We start from the raw sequence: 19,267 nt of genomic DNA on the forward strand, positions 1-19,267 counted from the left end.
TGGCCTAGTTTGTCTTATTCTTTTTTTACAGGTACTTCTTTATAAAAACTTATGTTACTAAGATAATACCTAGGAGTTTTTACCTCATTATTTAATTGGACACTGAAAGACTAATTACAGTCAAGAAAAGCCCCTAGATCAGGAATATTACTAGATATTGGGGCAGAGTTGTTATTCATATTCATTCAAATATTACTTAAGTTTCTTAGAATGATTTTCCTTCCAACCACCAATAACTAGGTTTATTTTCTTTTAATTTTAGTTGCCATTCATCCATTCCCTAATACTGGCAAAAATTCAGTTTAGAGTTCCAGTAGTATCGTCTATATTTATCGAGAAGTCATATTGTGTATCGACTGCAAATAGTTCGAGCTTCACTCCATGCCTGTTTATTTTCGACAGACGAATAGTCTGGATACAAAATAAGATTCGGCCTAGTACACTCCCTTGATGTATCCCTGTTTTCATTAGTTCATATGATGAATAAGAGTTTCCAATTTGCACATAGTAATCTTTTTGGTATTCAAAAAGTTGTATTTTCAATATTAAATGAACGTATATTATTTATTAGCAGTTCATACACACCTACATCAGAAGGTGCCCTAAGATCAAGCAATACACAAATATTAAAATACCACATTTGCTCTTAGCCATCATTTCCAACATACAATTTACAACAGATAGCACACTGGCTGTATGGCCAAGCTTATATTTTTTTCTTACTAATTAGTTGTTCTAAATTAAGTTTTCTAGCATTTTTGAGATAAAGGATAGATTTGAAATAGGTCTATACGAGCCTAATTCTTAATAATCTAGAACACTTCTAAGAACACGTGTAACTATAGCCATTTTGCTGGTGTTGGGAAACTTACACTTATCGATGCCTATATTTGTTATTCTCGTAATTATATCAGCTAGATTAGAAAAGTTTCTCCAGTTACTTTAGATATTGGCATTGGATTATTGGTAGAGTTTGTTTTCCTTTCTCTCATGATAATCCTGATGACACCGTCATGAATGAGTCTAGTCAAGTTTTTATGTATCTTCTGCAGTACTAACCTTCTTCTTGTTCGACTAAAGCTTTTCGCACTATGAAGGGTGGCTATTTCTTGAAAGCTGTTTCCAATTTCTTCTGTCTCCGATGTCCTCCACTGTGAGATATTTCCCCTCCATATCTGCTATTACACACTCCCTCCACATTCTCTTTGGTCTCCCCATCCTCCTCCTACCTGGAACATCCATCTCCAACAACCTCCTCCCAACATACTCCTGGTCTCCCCTCATTACGTGCCCAAACCTGTGGAGTCTCTTTTCTTGTATTTCCTTCGACACGTCTGTAATTCTGGTTGTTTCCATTACCAAGTCACTACTAACCTTATCTAGTCTCGTGATCCCAGCGCTCCATCTTAGCATTCTCATCTTTGCAACCTCCATTTTGTTCTCAACAATCTTTTTCATCGGCCTGCTCTCTGCACCATATGTCATGGCCGGTCTCCCTACAGTTTTATGTACCTTTCATTTCAACTTTAAGTTTATCCTTCTATCACATAACATTCCTAACACTCTTTTCCAGTTATTCCATTCAGCTTGAATTTTTCTGTCCACTTCCATAAGAAGTTCTGCTGTTTCCTCAACATATGACCCTAGGTACTTGAAATCTTCTACCCTATTTACTATTTTTCCAAACAACTGTATATCATTCAATTGGTTCAGCATGTTGCAGCATATATACTCCGTTTCTGCTCTACTGATCTTTAGCCCTCTGCTCTTCGATGCCTCTCTCCCTCTCTCCAGCCTCCCCCCCCCACCCCCCAAACCCAATCCTTCTCTGGTTTCATCATACAGATTTATATTATCTGCAAACAGCATAATCCATAGGGACTGTTCTCTCACTCTTTCAGTAATTACATCCATTACTATATTAAACAAGTATGGGCTTAATGACGTCCTCTGGGGTAACTCAACCCCTACTTCAACAATTGTTCTTACTTGTGTCCCTGCTCCATATTTCTTTGATGTTTACCTCTCTCTCAGGCATCTGAATATCTCTTGCCGTGGAACTCTATCACTAGTCTTCTTTAAGTCAATAGATACTATATGTAATTCGTTTTGGCCTTCTCTAAATATTTGCACTGGCTGGCCTAGTGCAAACATTGGATCCACCGTGCTTCTCTCTGTCATAAATCGAAACTGCTCTTCTCCAATCTCGGTCTCTTCCCATAACCTGTGATCTCTAATCCTTTCTCAAAGCTTCATAGTATGTGGGAGAAGTTATATTACCCTATAATTATTACAATTTTGCACATCCCCTTTTCTTTTAATAAGAGTACTAAAAAGCTATTCCTTACATTTATTGGGCCTCTTTTTTTCCGGTGTATCTTTTTCATCAGATCCCACGGCATATACACTCCAAATTCCTCCAAGCATTTCCAGACTTCTACTAGTATCTCATCAAGTTCCGTTGCTTTTCCTTTTTTCATCTTGCTGAGGGCAACCTCTGTTTCTTCTCTACCTTTATCTCTTACCATTTCTGAATTTGGATTTCCTTCTGCAATTATAAATCTTGTATTTTTTTCCATGCATCAATTTTTCAAACTACTGCTTCCGCCTACCTTTCATGTCACTTTAGGTACATATTACCACTGCATCCTCATTCTTTATCTGCTTAATGGGGGTAATATCTATAGTTGCTTTATTTGGTCCTTTGGTAATATTGAAAATCTCTTTTTGACCTTCCTTTGTGTCCAAATCTTCATATACATTATTCATTGCTTGTTGTTTTGATTGTTCAATCGCTATTTTTTCTTCTTTCTTTGCTAGTATATTTCTCTCCTTATCTTCGTCAGTGCCCGTTTCATCATAACTTTTTTATGCATTTCTCTCCATCTTGACTTTCTCTTGTACATAATTATCCCCCGACCAAATTTCCTTATCACATGGCCCTTATCCTGTTGATATTCCTAAAACTTCTCATCCACATCCTAATAATCCTAGGTGCCAAGTTCGACTAAAACCCTCTCTTTGAATCTACCCCTATATTGTGGTTCTTTCAGCTTCCATCATATTATTTATGGAATCATTTCTTACCTACCTCTAATTTATCTCATCCTATCCCTGACTATTGTCAAGAGTCTATGGTAATGGGTCATGGCTTATCCTAGTAATATTCTAATTTCTTATCTACTTTAAATAAACCCTTCCACATAATACGAAATCAAATTCTGATTCTTGGCCGCCACATTTATACATTGCAAGATACGTTGGCTGTATTTCAAAGAAATTGTTGATTACTGCCATTTGGTTCAGATCTTCCCAAGCCCATCCTCCATGTATTCTTTCCTAGCACTGTCTATTTTTCCCTACATGACCATTTAGGTCTCCTATCATTAATAGTTCTTCATTTGGTATGTTTATCATTATCTCATCCAGCGGTCTCAAAAATCGTCTTTTTCCTCTTTTGTACAGCCTGCCTGATATGCATATATACTGATAACATTTAGTATTTCTCCATCCCAATATAGTTTTTTGCGCATAAATTCTATCATTTGTTCTTTTCACCTCCAATGCAGAACTCTTAAGCTTTTCTGTTACTATTAGTCCAGCCGTTTTCGGTAAAAATATGGAGGAATCGTTCACATTCGGTTAAAAGGACCAAATTTTGCACAAAGTTAGCTTTTGATATACCTTTTGAAATGTGATAGAGACCCATTTGATATCATTCCAATATGGCCGCCTTTTTCAATATGGCCGCCAAAATTCAGGGAAATACTGCTATTCGAACGATTTTCATTGTATAGTTACAATTTTGGAGTCTTTACCTATATTTTCAAGGATGTTCTAAACAATGAGAATAAAAATAAGTACAGGAGAACAGTATTTTACCAGCAAATGCTCATTTAAATTTTGAAATAAGTCAAACATACTGAAATATTGCTCTAAATGTTGTTGTTATCTGTCTCAATTCTTACAATTCTACAATGACAACCATTTTGTTTGTTATACAGTCATTTTGCAGGTGGTTGAAACATGTGAAAGAGGAGATTGAAGCTGAGTCATCAACAGACCTAAAGACATCCTGGGCTACATACCATGCTGATCAGGTCCACACAGAACAGCCTGCTCCTTCCGACATCGGCTCATTGCTCCCACTGTTATATGAGGAGGCTAAGTCAAGTGCCATGATTGCCCATAATATGAAAGTTGTGAAGAATGCAGTAGATTTACTGAATCCTATTCAGATCCCTGTAGTTGCCTGTGATCAGCCACTGTATGCTATTGCCAAACAACTCCAATGGTAATGCCCCAACATTTAGGTGAGAATCAAGTTGTAGTGATGTGTGGTGGCTTACACATTGAGCTGGCCTTTCTCAAAGTTCTTGGAGACTGGCTGGAAGGAACTGGATGGGCCAACACCCTTGTGCAGGCAGAGATAGCCTCACAAGGTACTGCAGACTCCTTCCTGAAGGCTGCACATATAATGAGAACGAGGCATGCCCACCAGGTGACTGCAGGGAGCTTGTACATTCTCATGGATAGAGCCTACAAGTGTCACTAAACAGAAGACCCCACCACAGATCCTCTAAGCTTTGAGCAATGGAGAGTGACAGTACCTATGTTTAACTTCTGGTCCATCATACTTGACCTAGAACTAGCTTTGATGGATTTCCTCCAATCACTGCGACAGGGCCACTTCAATCTGTACACGGATGCACTCACAAAGCTGGCCCCATGATTCTTTGCACTTGACCACCCAAATTATGCTCGTTGGGTTGCAGTGCATATTAGAGATATGGCTTCCCTAGATTTGATGCATCCTGAGGTTGCTGATGAATTCTCAGAGGGAAAGTTTGTTGTTCACAAAACACAACACTCATTTTCCGGCATCCCATTAGACCAAGCTCACGAACAGAACAACAAACAGATTAAAGGAGATGGTGATGCTGTGGGCCTAACTGAAAACAGCGCACAACTCCAAAGAGAGATGGTGGCTGGGCCAGAAGTGTCAAGAGTTGTGAATGAGTTTGAAACTGTGGTGGAAGGACTCCGGAGACAGGCGGAAAAGCATTCAGACCAAAGACACCATGAAGCTCAACAGGGGTTACAGACAACATACAGAAAGCAAGTCAAATCCTTGTGTGATACATTAGAAGATATAGGAAATCCATTCATGGAAGATTCATCTGATCTTCTTGTATCAGGCACCCAGGATGTTGTAGACAAAGAGGTTATAGAAACCGTAAGGCATATCAAAAGGGTGGGAAATGAGCAATATAGTGATTTTGTGAAGGAACAGCTAGAAGACAGAACAAAAAGTCTGACAGACCCTATCAAAAGGAACAAATTTCCTCTATTCACCAGCCAGCATACCCGCAAAGTGTCAATGTAGAAGCAACAAACTGCATCATTGAAACAAGACTGTTCTCTTTTCTCTAAACTGTATGTGTCTTGCCAAGTGAGAGATGGGGATATTGATGAGTTTTTCCGCCATGAGAATCAGTCCAGTCCACCATCATTGTCACAGGGTGGAAAACTTCAACGTGGGACCAAAGCTGATCTTCTCCCATTCCTTACACAGCATAGTACCACAGCCTGATACTGATGCAGTTCTTCTACAATAAATGGGGCTGCCATTGTTAATATGCTTAACCCAGGTGCATCAAGAACATTTCAAGAGTATGCTGACCTGGTATTTGTACCACATGTTAAGCGTCAACTGGAGTCAGCAAGAAGAGTTGATATTATCTTGATCAGTACTTCCAAGACAGTCTGAAGGCGACTGCTAGAAGTCTCAGAGGAGAGGGGGACCGCAGAAAAGTAAAGGCTAACACTCCTGTTCCTGGCAACTGGAAGGCTTTCTTGTGGTGTGATGCAAACAAACCCGAGCTCTTCAGTTTTCTAGCGGATCAATGTACTACTGTCAGCTGTCCATAGGGCAAGCAAATTATGTCCACAAAAGGAGAATTGGTCATTTGCAACCTCCAGAGGGACAGTATTGATCAAATATCTCTGTGGTCCCATGAGAAAGCAGACACAAGGCTTCCTCTCCATGCAAAAGATGCTGTTCAACATGGTTGTGAGAGGATCATGATAGAACTGTGGACACTGATGTAGTAGTGTTAGCTATAGCACTGTGTCTTCCAATTCATGCAAGTGAACTGTGGATCAGCTTTGGGGTTGGGGACAACTTCAACTATATCCCTGTACACACCATAGCTGGTTCTCTAGGTCCAAAGTGTCGAGCTCTGCCTATGTTTCATGCCTTCAGCGAGTGTGACAACACATCCTCCTTTGCTGGTAAATGGAAGAAATCTTCTTGGGAGACGTGGCAAATATGTGAAAGTGTAACCGAGGTGTTTGCAGACCTTGGGAATGTACCAAAACGGGAGAGAATTGATCAGCATATGGCGAACCTAGAGCAATTTGTCGTTCTGCTTTATAACACTTGCCACATCAGCTTATGAAGCGAGAAAAGATCTCTTCACCAGGAAGGGCAGGTCTATTGATCTCATACCACCAACTTCTGCTGCTCTCTACCAGAATGTCATAAGAGCATCTTATCAAGCTGGTCATGTTTAGGGCCAGTCACTTCTCCCCAATCCCGTGTTACCTTCACTTGTTGAATGGGGTTGAATGAAAGGACCTGGGAATGCATGGGAACCCTATTGGTCAGATCTGCCTCAAGCATCAGTTTCCTGTATGGCATTCCTGAAATATGGATGTGTCAAAGGCTCCAGAGGAAGATGCTAGTGTGTGAAAGCACAACTAGCATGTACGGCTCTGTGCAAATGCAGGGGGGATTGTTGCCTGTGTGTGATTAGACTGTTTACTTAAATTAATCATTTCATTACTGTACTAGCAATTGATGGTTACAAGAGTAAGACCTATTTTGGGGTTAAGTTAATATAAAACTCTTCAAATTGAGTTAATAAAACACTGTACTTATGTTTGACATTCAAATACATTCTTTACTTTGCGTTAAATTACAGAACAAATATGATTACAGCCGGTTTAGTATTTTTGTAGGCAATTTCTGTAACAAAAAGGCCATTTGCTCCTTAAATATTTGTCGTATGTGCCCCCATTTGCTTTTCAGGTTTAGAACATCCTTGAAAAAATAGGTTTAGACTCCAAAATTGTGACTATACGATGAAAATACTTCAAATAGCTGCATTTTCCAGATTTTTGGCCGCCATCTTGAAAAAAGCGGCCATATTGGAAAGATATCAAATGGGTCTCTATCACATTTCAAAAGGTACATCTCTAGCTAGCTTTGTGCAAAATTTGGTACTTTTAACCAAATTTGAACGATTTTTACTGAAAACGGCTGGACTATATGATTCCAACCTCATTCCTTCCTAGTTCTGTGTATCAACTGCAGAAAAGTTTATACCATGTTCCAATCTCTTTGGCTTTATCTCCCTTCCAACTTATCTCTGCACACATGGGACTTTCCTCCTCTTCATCATATCAACAACTTCTCTTCCAGAGCCTGTCATGGGTCCAACATTTAAGGTGCCAATTTTAATAGATGTTGTGGGTCGCTTCTTTAACTGCATTCACCCACTTTGCAGTAGCCATTGCCTATTTCTCGTAGAGTTATGGCAATGTATCTGAGTGTTGCCCACAGGGCACGACTTTGCGTCTATCTACTTATCTACAACAGCTTCCAGTTTATGGGTTTTGGTTGGGGTTTTCTCTAGTGTATGCCCTTCCCGACGTTGTACTAACCTGATAATGAATATTTTTGAATGACTTAATTATATTTTCTATTTTATTTTCAAAGAATAATAGAATACTATTTACTAGTTCTTGGTCACTGTACGCCTTTGGTAACCTTTTTTTATTTACATTTCCCATTATCCCTGGAACGGTACGGTGGGTCGTCCGCGACCCCGAGCGTCAAAACAAAAGATGTTTTTCTCACGGGACTCACCCCCGTGACTGAATTCATGGGTGATCGACCTGCAGTCGGTCACTAGCCTACATGCTCTAGTAGTGTCCAGACATGCATCGCTGTAGCTGTGCTCCTTCCCAGATTTCTGAGACACGTCGGGGTCGAGCGCAACCGAGTTTACCCTTCTAAGGTAAGTTGCATAATTATCAAAGTTATTACGTATTATGAAATTGTCGTAGAATGGTGCAACTTGTATAGGTTATCAGTTGTGGAAAGTCTTGGTGGATGGTTAGGCTACCACGTGCAGGTTTTTTTTTTTAGTTGAAATGCCGTTCATCACCACGAGGACCATTTTACCGCGAGTGCCCCTTTTTCAGTTTTTTGCATTTTTTGGCCAAGTCATTTTTCCGTAAGAAATTGCCAAATAGTGTGGCAAAACTTTTGCTTTTTTAGTGTTGGAAAGTGTGTCTAGATGATCTGGCTACCCATGCGTGACTTTTTTTTTGTCAGATACGCCGTAAATATTGGTATGTGGCGTATTTTCCTGCGGTTGCCAATTTCTGTTTTTTTCAATATTTGTAAAAATTTACTATGTAGTAAGGAATTGCCATATATTATTGATTTTTTTCATGTTTATTTGTTAGAAAGTGTCCCTTGATGGTTGGGCTACCAGGTGCATGTCTTTTTTTATCTGAGATGCCATATATTAGAATGTTGGCCATTTTTCCGCGAGTGCCCCTTTTTCAGTTTTTTTTCATTTCTTGGCTAGGTCATTTTTCCGGGAGAAATTGGCAAATAGTATCGCAAAACTTTTATTTTCATAGCATTGGAAAGTGTGTATAGATGATCTGGCTACCCATGCGTGACTTTGTTTTTGTCAGATACGCCGTACATATTGGTATGTGGCGTATTTTCCTGCAGTTGCCAATTTCTGTTTTTTTCAATATTTGTAAAAATTTACTATGTAGTAAGGAATTGCCATATAGTATTGATTTTTTTCCATGCTCATTTGTTGGAAAGTGTGTTTTGATGGTAGGGTTACTACGTGCATGTCTTTTTTTTTTATCTGAAATGCCGTATATTAGAATGTTGGCCATTTTTCCGCAAGTGTCCCTTTTTATTTGTTTTGCATTTTTTTTGCATAGCCATGTTACCGTAAGGAATTTGCAAATAGTGTCGCAAAACTTTTATTTTTTTAGCATTGGAAAGTGTTTCTAGAGGATCTGGCTACCCATGCCTATCTTTTTTTTTTAGGCAGATATGGCGTATATATAGGTATGTGTTCGATTTTCCTGTGATTGCTATTTTTTTCGTTTTTTCCCATTTCTTTCAAAATTACTCTGTACTAAGGAACTATCACAGAGTAATGATTCATTTAGATGTTTATTTGTCGGAAAATGTGCCTTGGTGGTTTGCCTAGCACGTGGCTGAAATTTTTTTTTCTGAAATGCCCAGCATTAGCACGTTGCCATTTTTCATCGAGTGCCCCTTTTTATTTGTTTTGCATTTTTTTGCTAAGTCATGTTACCGTAAGGAATTGGCAAGTAGTGTTGCAAAACTTATATTTTCATAGTGTTGGAAAGTGATTCTAGATGATCTGGCTACCCTTGCCTATCTTTTTTTTAGCCAGATATGGCGTATATATAGGTATGTGTTCGATTTTCCTGTGATGGCCATTTTTTCGTTTTTTCCCATTACTTTTAAAATTACTACGTACTAAGGAACTATCACAGAGTAATGATTCATTTAGATGTTTATTTGTCGGAAAATGTGCTTTGATGGTTTACCTAGCAAGTGGCTGAAATTTTTTTTTTTATGAAATGCCCACCATTAGCACGTTACCATTTTTCATCGAGTGCCCCTTTTTACTTGTTTAGCGTTTTTTTCTTAGTCATGTTACCGTAAGGAATTGGCAAGTAGTGTCGCAAAACTTATATTTTTATAGTGTTGGAAAGTGTTTCTAGATGATCTGGCTACCCATGCCTTTTTTTTTTTTAGCCAGATATAGCGTATATATAGGTATGTGTTCGATTTTCCTGTGATTGCAATTTTTTCGTTTTTTCCCATTTCTTTCAAAATTACTACGTACTAAGGAACTATCACAGAGTAATGATTCATTTAGGTGTTTATTTGTCGGAAAATGTGCCTTGATGGTTTGCCTACCACGTGGCTGGAATTTTTTTTTCTGAAATGCCCACCATTAGCACATTGCCATTTTTCATCGAGTGCCCCTTTTTATTTCTTTTGCATTTTTTTGCTAAGTCAAGTTACCGTAAGGAATTGGCAAGTAGTGTCGCTAAACTTTTATTTTTTTAGCGTTGGAAAGTGTTTCTAGATGATCTGGCTACCCATGCCTATCTTTTTTTTTTTTAGCCAGATATAGCGTATATATAGGTATGTGTTCGATTTTCCTGTGATTGCCATTTTTTCGTTTTTTCCCATTTCTTTCAAAATTACTACGTACTAAGGAACTATCACAGAGTAATGATTCATTTAGATGTTTATTTGTCGGAAAATGTGCCTTGATGGTTTGCCTAGCACGTGGCTGAAATTTTTTTTTCTGAAATGCCCACCATTAGCACGTTGCTATTTTTCATCGAGTGCCCCTTTTTATTTGTTTTGTATTTTTTTGCTTAGTCATGTTACCGGAAGGAATTGGCAAGTAACGTGGCAAAACTTATATTTTTATAGTGTTGGAAAGTGTTTCTAGATGATCTGGCTACCCATGCCTATCTTTTTTTTTAGCCAGATATGGCGTATATATAGGCATGTGTTCGATTTTCCTGTGATTGCCATTTTTTCGTTTTTTTCCATTTCTTTCGAAATTACTACGTACTAAGGAACTATCACAGAGTAATGATTCATTTAGATATTTATTTGTCGGAAAATGTGCTTTGATGGTTTGCCTGGCACGTGGCTGAAATTTTTTTTTTTTCTGAAATGCCCACCATTAGCACGTTGCCATTTTTCATCGAGTGCCCCTTTTTATTTGTTTTGCATTTTTTTGCTTAGTCACGTTACCGTAAGGAATTGGCAAGTAGTGTCGCAAAACTTATATTTTTATAGTGTTGGAAAGTGTTTCTAGATGATCTGGCTACCCATGCCTATCTTTTTTTGTAGCCAGATATGGCGTATATATAGGTATGTATTCGATTTTCCTGTGATTGCTATTTTTTCGTTTTTTCCCATTTCTTTCAAAATTACTATGTACTAAAGAACTATCACAGAGTAATGATTCATTTAGATGTTTATTTGTCGGAAAATGTTCCTTGATGGTTTGCCTAGCACGTGGCTAAAATTTTTTTTTTTCTGAAATGCCCACCATTAGAACGTTGCCATTTTTCATTGAGTGCCCCTTTTTATTTGTTTTGTATTTTTTTGCTTAGTCATGTTACCGTAAGGAATTGCCAAGTAGTGTCGCAAAACTTATATTTTTATAGTGTTGGAAAGTGTTTCTAGATGATCTGGCTACCCATGCCTATCTTTTTTTTTTAGCCAGATATGGCGTATATATAGATATGTGTTCGAATATCCTGTGATTGCCATTTTTTCGTTTTCTCCCATTTCTTTCAAAATTACTACGTACTAAGGAACTATCACAGAGTAATGATTCATTTAGATGTTTATTTGTCGGAAAATGTGCCTTGATGGTTTGTATAGCACGTGGCTGAAATTTTTTTTCTTGCCCACCATTAGCACGTTGCTATTTTTCATCGAGTGCCCCTTTTTATTTGTTTTGCATTTTTTTGCTTAGTCATGTTACCGTAAGGAATTGGCAAGTAGTGCCGCAAAACTTATATTTTTATAGTGTTGGAAAGCGTTTCTAGATGATCTGGCTACCCATGCCTATCCTTTTTTTTAGCCAGATATGGCGTATATATAGGTATGTGTTCGATTTTCCTGTGATTGCCATTTTTTTCGTTTTTTCCCATTTCTTTCAAAATTACTACGTACTAAGGAACTATCACAGAGCAATGATTCATTTAGATGTTCATTTGTGGGGAAATGTGCCTTGATGGTTTGCCTAGCACGTGGCTGAAATTTTTTTTTCTGAAATGCCCACCATTAGCACGTTGCCATTTTTCATCGAGTGCCCCTTTTTATTTGTTTTGCATTTTTTTGCTAAGTCATTTTACCGTAAGGAATTGCCAAGTAGTGTCGCAAAACTTATATTTTTATAGTGTTGGAAAGTGTTTCTAGATGATCTGGCTACCAATGCCTATCTTTTTTTCTAGCCAGATATGGCGTATATATAGATATGTGTTTGATTTTCATGTGATTGCCATTTTTTCGTTTTTTCCCATTTCTTTCAAAATTACTACGTACTTAGGAACTATCACAGAGTAATGATTCATTTAGATGTTTATTTGTCGGAAAATGTGCCTTGATGGTTTGCCTAGCACGTGGCTGAAATTTTTTTTTTCTGAAATGCCCACCATTATCACGTTACTATTTTTCATCGAGTGCCCCTTTTTATTTGTTTTGCATTGTTTTGCTTAGTCATGTTACCGTAAGGAATTGGCAAGTAGTGTCGCAAAACTTATATTTTTAAAGTGTTGGAAAGTGTTTTTAGATGATCTGGCTACCCATGCCTATCTTTTTTTCTAGCCAGATATGGCGTATATATAGGTATGTGTTCGATTTTCCTGTGATTGCTATTTTATCGTTTTTTTCGCATTTCTTTCAAAATTACTACGTACTAAGGAACTATCACAGCGTAATGATTCTTTTAGGTGTTTATTTGTCGGAAAATGTACCTTGATGGTTTGCCTAGCACGTGGCTGAAATTTTTTTTTCTGAAATGCCCACCATTAGCAGGTTGCCATTTTTCATCGAGTGACCCTTTTTATTTGTTTTGCATTTTTTTGCTTAGTCATGTTACCGTAAGGAATTGGCAAATAGTGTTGCAAAACTTTTATTTTTTTAGCGTTGGAAAGTGTTTTTAGATTATCTGGCTACCCATGCCTATCTTTTTTTTTAGCCAGATATGGCATATATATAGGTATGTGTTCGATTTTCCTGTGATTGCCATTTTTTTGTTTTTTCCCAATTCTCTCAAAATTACTACGTACTAAGGAATTATCACACAGTAATGATTCGTTTAGATGTTTATTTGTCGGAAAATGTGCCTTGATGGTTTGCCTAGCACATGGCTGAAATATTTTTTTCTGAAATGCCCACCGTTACCAGGTTGCTATTTTTCATCAAGTGCCCCTTTTTATTTGTTTTGCATTTTTTTGCTTAGTCATGTTACCGGACGGATATGGCAAGTAGTGTCGCAAAACTTATATTTTTATAGTGTTGGAAAGTGTTTCTAGATGATCTGGCTACCCATTCCTATCTTTTTTTTTAGCCATATATGGCGTATATATAGATATGTGTTCGAATATCCTGTGATTGCCATTTTTTTCGTTTTTTCCCATTTCTTTCAAAATTACTCCGTACTAAAGAACTATCACAGAGTAATGATTCATTTAGATGTTTATTTGTCGGAAAATGTGCCTTGATGGTTTGCCTAGCACGTGGCTGAAATTTTTTTTCTTGCCCACCATTAGCACGTTGCCATTTTTCATCGAGTGCCCCTTTTTATTTGTTTTGTACTATTTTGCTTAGTCATGTTACCGTAAGAGATTGGCAAGTAGTGCAGCAAAACTTATATTTTTATAGTGTTGGAAAGCGTTTCTAGATGATCTGGCTACCCATGCCTATCCTCTTTTTTAGCCAGATATAGTGTATATATAGGTATGTGTTCGATTTTCCTGTGATTACCATTTTTTTCGTTTTTTCCCATTTCTTTCAAAATTACTACGTACTAAGGAACTATCACAGAGTAATGATTCATTTAGATGTTTATTTGTCGGAAAATGTGCCTTGGTGGTTTGCCTAGCACGTGGCTGAAACTTTTTTTTCTGAAATGCCCACCATTAGCACGTTGCCATTTTTCATCGAGTGCCCTTTTTTATTTGTTTTGCATTTTTTTGCTAAGTCATGTTACAGTAAGGAATTGGCAAGTAGTGTCGCAAAACTTATATTTTTATAGTGTTGGAAAGTGTTTCTAGATGATCTGGCTACCCATGCCTATTTTTTTTTTTAGCCAGATATGGCGTATATATAGGTATGTGTTCGATTTTCCTGTGATTGCCATTTTTCCGTTTTTTCCCATTTCTTTCAAAATTACTACGTACTAACAAACTATCACAGAGTAATGATTCATTTAGATGTTTATTTGTCGGAAAATGTGCTTTGATGGTTTGCCTAGCACTTGGCTGAAATTTTTTCTTCTGAAATGCCCATCATTAGCACGTTACCATTTTTCATCGAGTGCCCCTTTTTATTTGTTTTACATTGTTTTGCTTAGTCATATTACCGTAAGGAATTGGCAAGTAGTGTCACAAAACTTATATTTTTATAGCGTTGGAAAGTGTTTTTAGATGATCTGGCTACCCATGCCTTTTTTTTTTTTTTAGCCAGATATGGCGTATATATAGGTAGGTGTTTGATTTTCCTGTGATTGCTATTTTTTCGTTTTTTTCCTATTTCTTTCAAAATTACTACGTACTAAGGAACTATCACAGCGTAATGATTCATTTTGGTGTTTATTTGTCGGAAAATGTGCCTTGATGGTTTGCCTAGCATGTGGCTGGAATTTTTTTTTTCTGAAATGCCCACCATTAGCAGGTTGCCATTTTTCATCGAGTGACCCTTTTTATTTGTTTTGCATTTTTTTGCTTAGTCATGTTACCGTAAGGAATTGGCAAATAGTGTCGCAAAACTTTTATTTTTTTAGCGTTGGAAAGTGTTTCTTGATTATCTGGCTACCCATGCCTATCTTTTTTTTTTAGACAGATATGGCGTATATATAGGTATGTGTTCGATTTTCCTGTGATTGCCATTTTTTCGTTTTTTCCCAATTCTCTCAAAATTACTACGTACTAAGGAATTATCACAGAGTAATGATTCATTTAGATGTTTATTTGTCGGAAAATGTTCCTTGATGGTTTGCCTAGCACATGGCTGAATTTTTTTTTTCTGAAATGCCCACCGTTAGCACGTTGCTATTTTTCATCGAGTGCCCCTTTTTATTTGTTTTGCATTTTTTTGCTTAGTCATGTTACCGGAAGGAATTGGCAAGTAACGTGGAAAAACTTATATTTTTATAGTGTTGGAAAGTGTTTCTAGATGATCTGGCTACCCATTCCTATCCTTTTTTTTAGCCAGATATGGCGTATATAAAGGTATGTGTTCGATTTTGCTGTGATTGCCATTTTTTCGTTATTTCCCATTTCTTTCAAAATTACTACGTACTAAGTAACTATCACAGAGTAATGATTCATTTAGATGTTTATTTGTCGGAAAATGTGCCTTGATGGTTTGCCTAGCACGTAGCTGAAATTTTTTTTCTTCTGAAATGCCCACCATTAGCATGTTGCCATTTTTCTTCGAGTGCCCCTTTTAATATGTTTTGCATTTTTTTGCTTAGTCATGTTACCGTAAGGAATTGGCAAGTAGTGTCGCAAAACTTATATTTTTATAGTGTTGGAAAGTGTTTCTAGATGATCTGGCTACCCACGCCAATCTTTTTTTTTAGCCATATATGGCGTATATATAGATATGTGTTCGATTATCCTGTGATTGCCATTTTTTCGTTTTTTCCCATTTCTTTCAAAATTACTACGTACTAAAGAACTATCACAGAGTAATGATTCATTTAGATGTTTATTTGTCGGAAAATATGCCTTGATGGTTTGCCTAGCACGTGGCTGAAATTTTTTTTCTTGCCCACCATTAGCTCGTTACTATTTTTCATCAAGTGCCCCTTTTTATTTGTTTTGCATTTTTTTGCTTAGTCATGTTACCGTAAGGGATTGGCAAGTAGTGCCGCAAAACTTATATTTTTATAGTGTTGGAAAGCGTTTCTAGATGATCTGGCTACCCATGCCTATCCTTTTTTTTAGCCAGATATGGCGTATATATATGTATGTGTTCGGTTTTCCTGTGATTACCATTTTTTTCGTTTTTTCCCATTTCTTTCAAAATTACTACGTACTAAGGAACTATCACAGAGTAATGATTCTTTTAGATGTTTATTTGTCGGAAAATGTGCCTTGATGGTTTGCCTAGCACGTGGCTTAAATTTTTTTTTCTGAAATGCCCACCATTAGCACGTTGCCATTTTTCATCGAGTGCCCTTTTTTATTTGTTTTGCATTTTTTTACTAAGTCATGTTACCGTAAGGAATTGGCAAGTAGTGTCGCAAAACTTATATTTTTATAGTGTTGGAAAGTGTTTCTAGATGATCTGGCTTCCCATGCCTATCTTTTTTTTTAGCCAGATATGGCGTATATATAGGTATGTGTTCGATTGTCCTGTGATTGCCATTTTTTCGTTTTTTCCCATTTCTTTCAAAATTACTACGTACTAACGAACTATCACACAGTAATGATTCATTTTAGATGTTTATTTGTCGGAAAATGTGCTTTGATGGTTTGCCTAGCACTTGGCTGAAATTTTTTTTTTCTGAAATGCCCATCATTAGCACGTTACCATTTTTCATCGAGTGCCCCTTTTTATTTGTTTTGCATTGTTTTGCTTAGTCATATTACCGTAAGGAATTGGCAAGTAGTGTCGCAAAACTTATATTTTTATAGTGTTGGAAAGTGTTTCTAGATGATCTGGCTACCCATGCCTTTTTTTTTTTTTTAGCCAGATATGCCGTATATATAGGTATGTGTTCGATTTTCCTGTGATTGCTATTTTTTCGTTTTTTTCCCATTTCTGTCAAAATTACTACGTACTAAGGAACTATCACAGAGTAATGATTCATTTAGATGTTTATTTGTAGGAAAATGTGCCTTGATGGTTTGCATAGCACGTGGCTGAAATTTTTTTTTCTGAAATGCCCACCATTAGCACGTTGCTATTTTTCATCGAGTGCCCCTTTTTATTTGTTTTGCATTTTTTTTCTTAGTCGTGTTACCGGAAGGAATTGGCAAGTAGTGTCGCAAAACTTATATTTTTATAGTGTTGGAAAGTGTTTCTAGATGATCTGGCTTCCCATGCCTATCTTTTTTTGTAGCCAGATATGGAGTATATATAGGTAGGCCTATGTGTTCGATTTTCTTGTGATTGCTATTTTTTCGTTTTTTCCAATTTCTTTCAAAATTACTATGTACTAAAGCACTATCACAGAGTAATGATTCATTTAGATGTTTATTTGTCGGAAAATGTGCCTTGATGGTTTGCCTAGCACGTGGCTGAAATTTTTTTTTTCTGAAATGCCCACCATTAGAACGTTGCCATTTTTCATTGAGTGCTCCTTTTTATTTGTTTTGCATTTTTTTGCTTAGTCATGTTACCGTAAAGAATTGCCAAGTAGTGTCGCAAAACTTATATTTTTATAGTGTTGGAAAGTGTTTCTAGATGATCTGGCTACCCATGCCTATCTTTTTTTTTAGCCAGATATAGCGTATATATAGATATGTGTTCGAATATCCTGTGATTGCCATTTTTTCGTTTTTTCCCATTTCTTTCAAAATTACTACGTACTAAAGAACTATCACAGAGTAATGATTCATTTAGATGTTTATTTGTCGGAAAATGTGCCTTGATGGTTTGCCTAGCACGTGGCTGAATTTTTTTTTCTTGCCCACCATTAGCACGTTGCTATTTTTCATCGAGTGCCCCTTTTTATTTGTTTTGCATTTTTTTGCTTAGTCATGTTACCGTAAGGGATTGGCAAGTAGTGCCGCAAAACTTATATTTTTATAGTGTTGGAAAGCGTTTCTAGATGATCTGGCTACCCATGCCTATCCTTTTTTTTAGCCAGATATGGCGTATATATAGGTATGTGTTCGATTTTCCTGTGATTGCCATTTTTTTCGTTTTTTCCCATTTCTTTCAAAATTACTACGTACTAAGGAACTATCACAGAGTAATGATTCATTTAGATGTTTATTTGTCGGAAAAAGTGCCTTGATGGTTTGCCTAGCACGTAGCTGAAATTTTTTTTATTCTGAAATGCCCACCATTAGCATGTTGCCATTTTTCTTCGAGTGCCCCTTTTAATTTGTTTTGCATTTTTTTGCTTAGTCATGTTACCGTAAGGAATTGGCAAGTAGTGTCGCAAAACTTATATTTTTATAGTGTATGAAAGTGTTTCTAGATGATCTGGCTACCCATGACGATCTTTTTTTTAGCCATATATGGCTTATATATAGATATATGTTCGAATATCCTGTGATTGCCATTTTTTCATTTTTTCCCATTTCTCTCAAAATTACTACGTACTAAAGAACTTTCACAGAGTAATGATTCATTTAGATGTTTATTTGTCGGAAAATGTGCCTTGATGGTTTGCCTAGCACGTGGCTGAAATTTTTTTTCTTGCCCACCATTAGCACGTTGCTATTTTTCTTCGAGTGCCCCTTTTTATTTGTTTTGCATTTTTTTGCTTAGTCATGTTACCGTAAGGAATTGGCAAGTAGTGCCGCAAAACTTATATTTTTATAGTGTTGGAAAGCGTTTCTAGATGATCTGGCTACCCATGCCTATCTTTTTTTTTAGCCAGATATGGCGTATATATAGGCATGTGTTCGATTTTCCTGTGATTGCCATTTTTTCGTTTTTTTCCATTTCTTTCGAAATTACTACGTACTAAGGAACTATCACAGAGTAATGATTCATTTAGATATTTATTTGTCGGAAAATGTGCTTTGATGGTTTGCCTGGCACGTGGCTGAAATTTTTTTTTTTTTCTGAAATGCCCACCATTAGCACGTTGCCATTTTTCATCGAGTGCCCCTTTTTATTTGTTTTGCATTTTTTTGCTTAGTCACGTTACCGTAAGGAATTGGCAAGTAGTGTCGCAAAACTTATATTTTTATAGTGTTGGAAAGTGTTTCTAGATGATCTGGCTACCCATGCCTATCTTTTTTTGTAGCCAGATATGGCGTATATATAGGTATGTATTCGATTTTCCTGTGATTGCTATTTTTTCGTTTTTTCCCATTTCTTTCAAAATTACTATGTACTAAAGAACTATCACAGAGTAATGATTCATTTAGATGTTTATTTGTCGGAAAATGTGCCTTGATGGTTTGCCTAGCACGTGGCTAAAATTTTTTTTTTTCTGAAATGCCCACCATTAGAACGTTGCCCTTTTTCATTGAGTGCCCCTTTTTATTTGTTTTGTATTTTTTTGCTTAGTCATGTTACCGTAAGGAATTGCCAAGTAGTGTCACAAAACTTATATTTTTATAGTGTTGGAAAGTGTTTCTAGATGATCTGGCTACCCATGCCTATCTTTTTTTGTAGCCAGATATGGCGTATATATAGGCATGTGTTCGATTTTCCTGTGATTGCCATTTTTTCGTT

At 36.9% G+C, this 19,267-nt stretch overlaps 2 protein-coding genes across 2 annotated transcripts in view; both read right to left on the reverse strand.

Moving 5' to 3' along the window:
• Positions 1-1,089: 1,089 nt before the first annotated feature.
• Positions 1,090-1,485, reverse strand: LOC137619840 (uncharacterized). The gene has a single exon (XM_068350132.1). It carries the CDS (start codon positions 1,483-1,485, stop codon positions 1,090-1,092), a length of 396 nt encoding a protein of 131 aa, XP_068206233.1.
• A 692-nt stretch (positions 1,486-2,177) lies between these two features.
• Positions 2,178-19,267, reverse strand: part of LOC137619841 (uncharacterized) — a 57,280-nt gene continuing 40,190 nt past the window's right edge. The window contains exons 5-6 of the mRNA XM_068350133.1: positions 2,398-2,548; positions 2,178-2,250 (exon numbers count right to left, since the gene is read on the reverse strand). Coding sequence (XP_068206234.1) covers positions 2,178-2,250; positions 2,398-2,548 — 224 coding nt within the window. The remainder of the gene's footprint in view (positions 2,251-2,397; positions 2,549-19,267) is intronic.

This window comes from Palaemon carinicauda, chromosome 26 (genome assembly GCF_036898095.1).
Source record: "Palaemon carinicauda isolate YSFRI2023 chromosome 26, ASM3689809v2, whole genome shotgun sequence".
NCBI classification, from domain to species: Eukaryota; Metazoa; Arthropoda; class Malacostraca; order Decapoda; family Palaemonidae; genus Palaemon; species Palaemon carinicauda.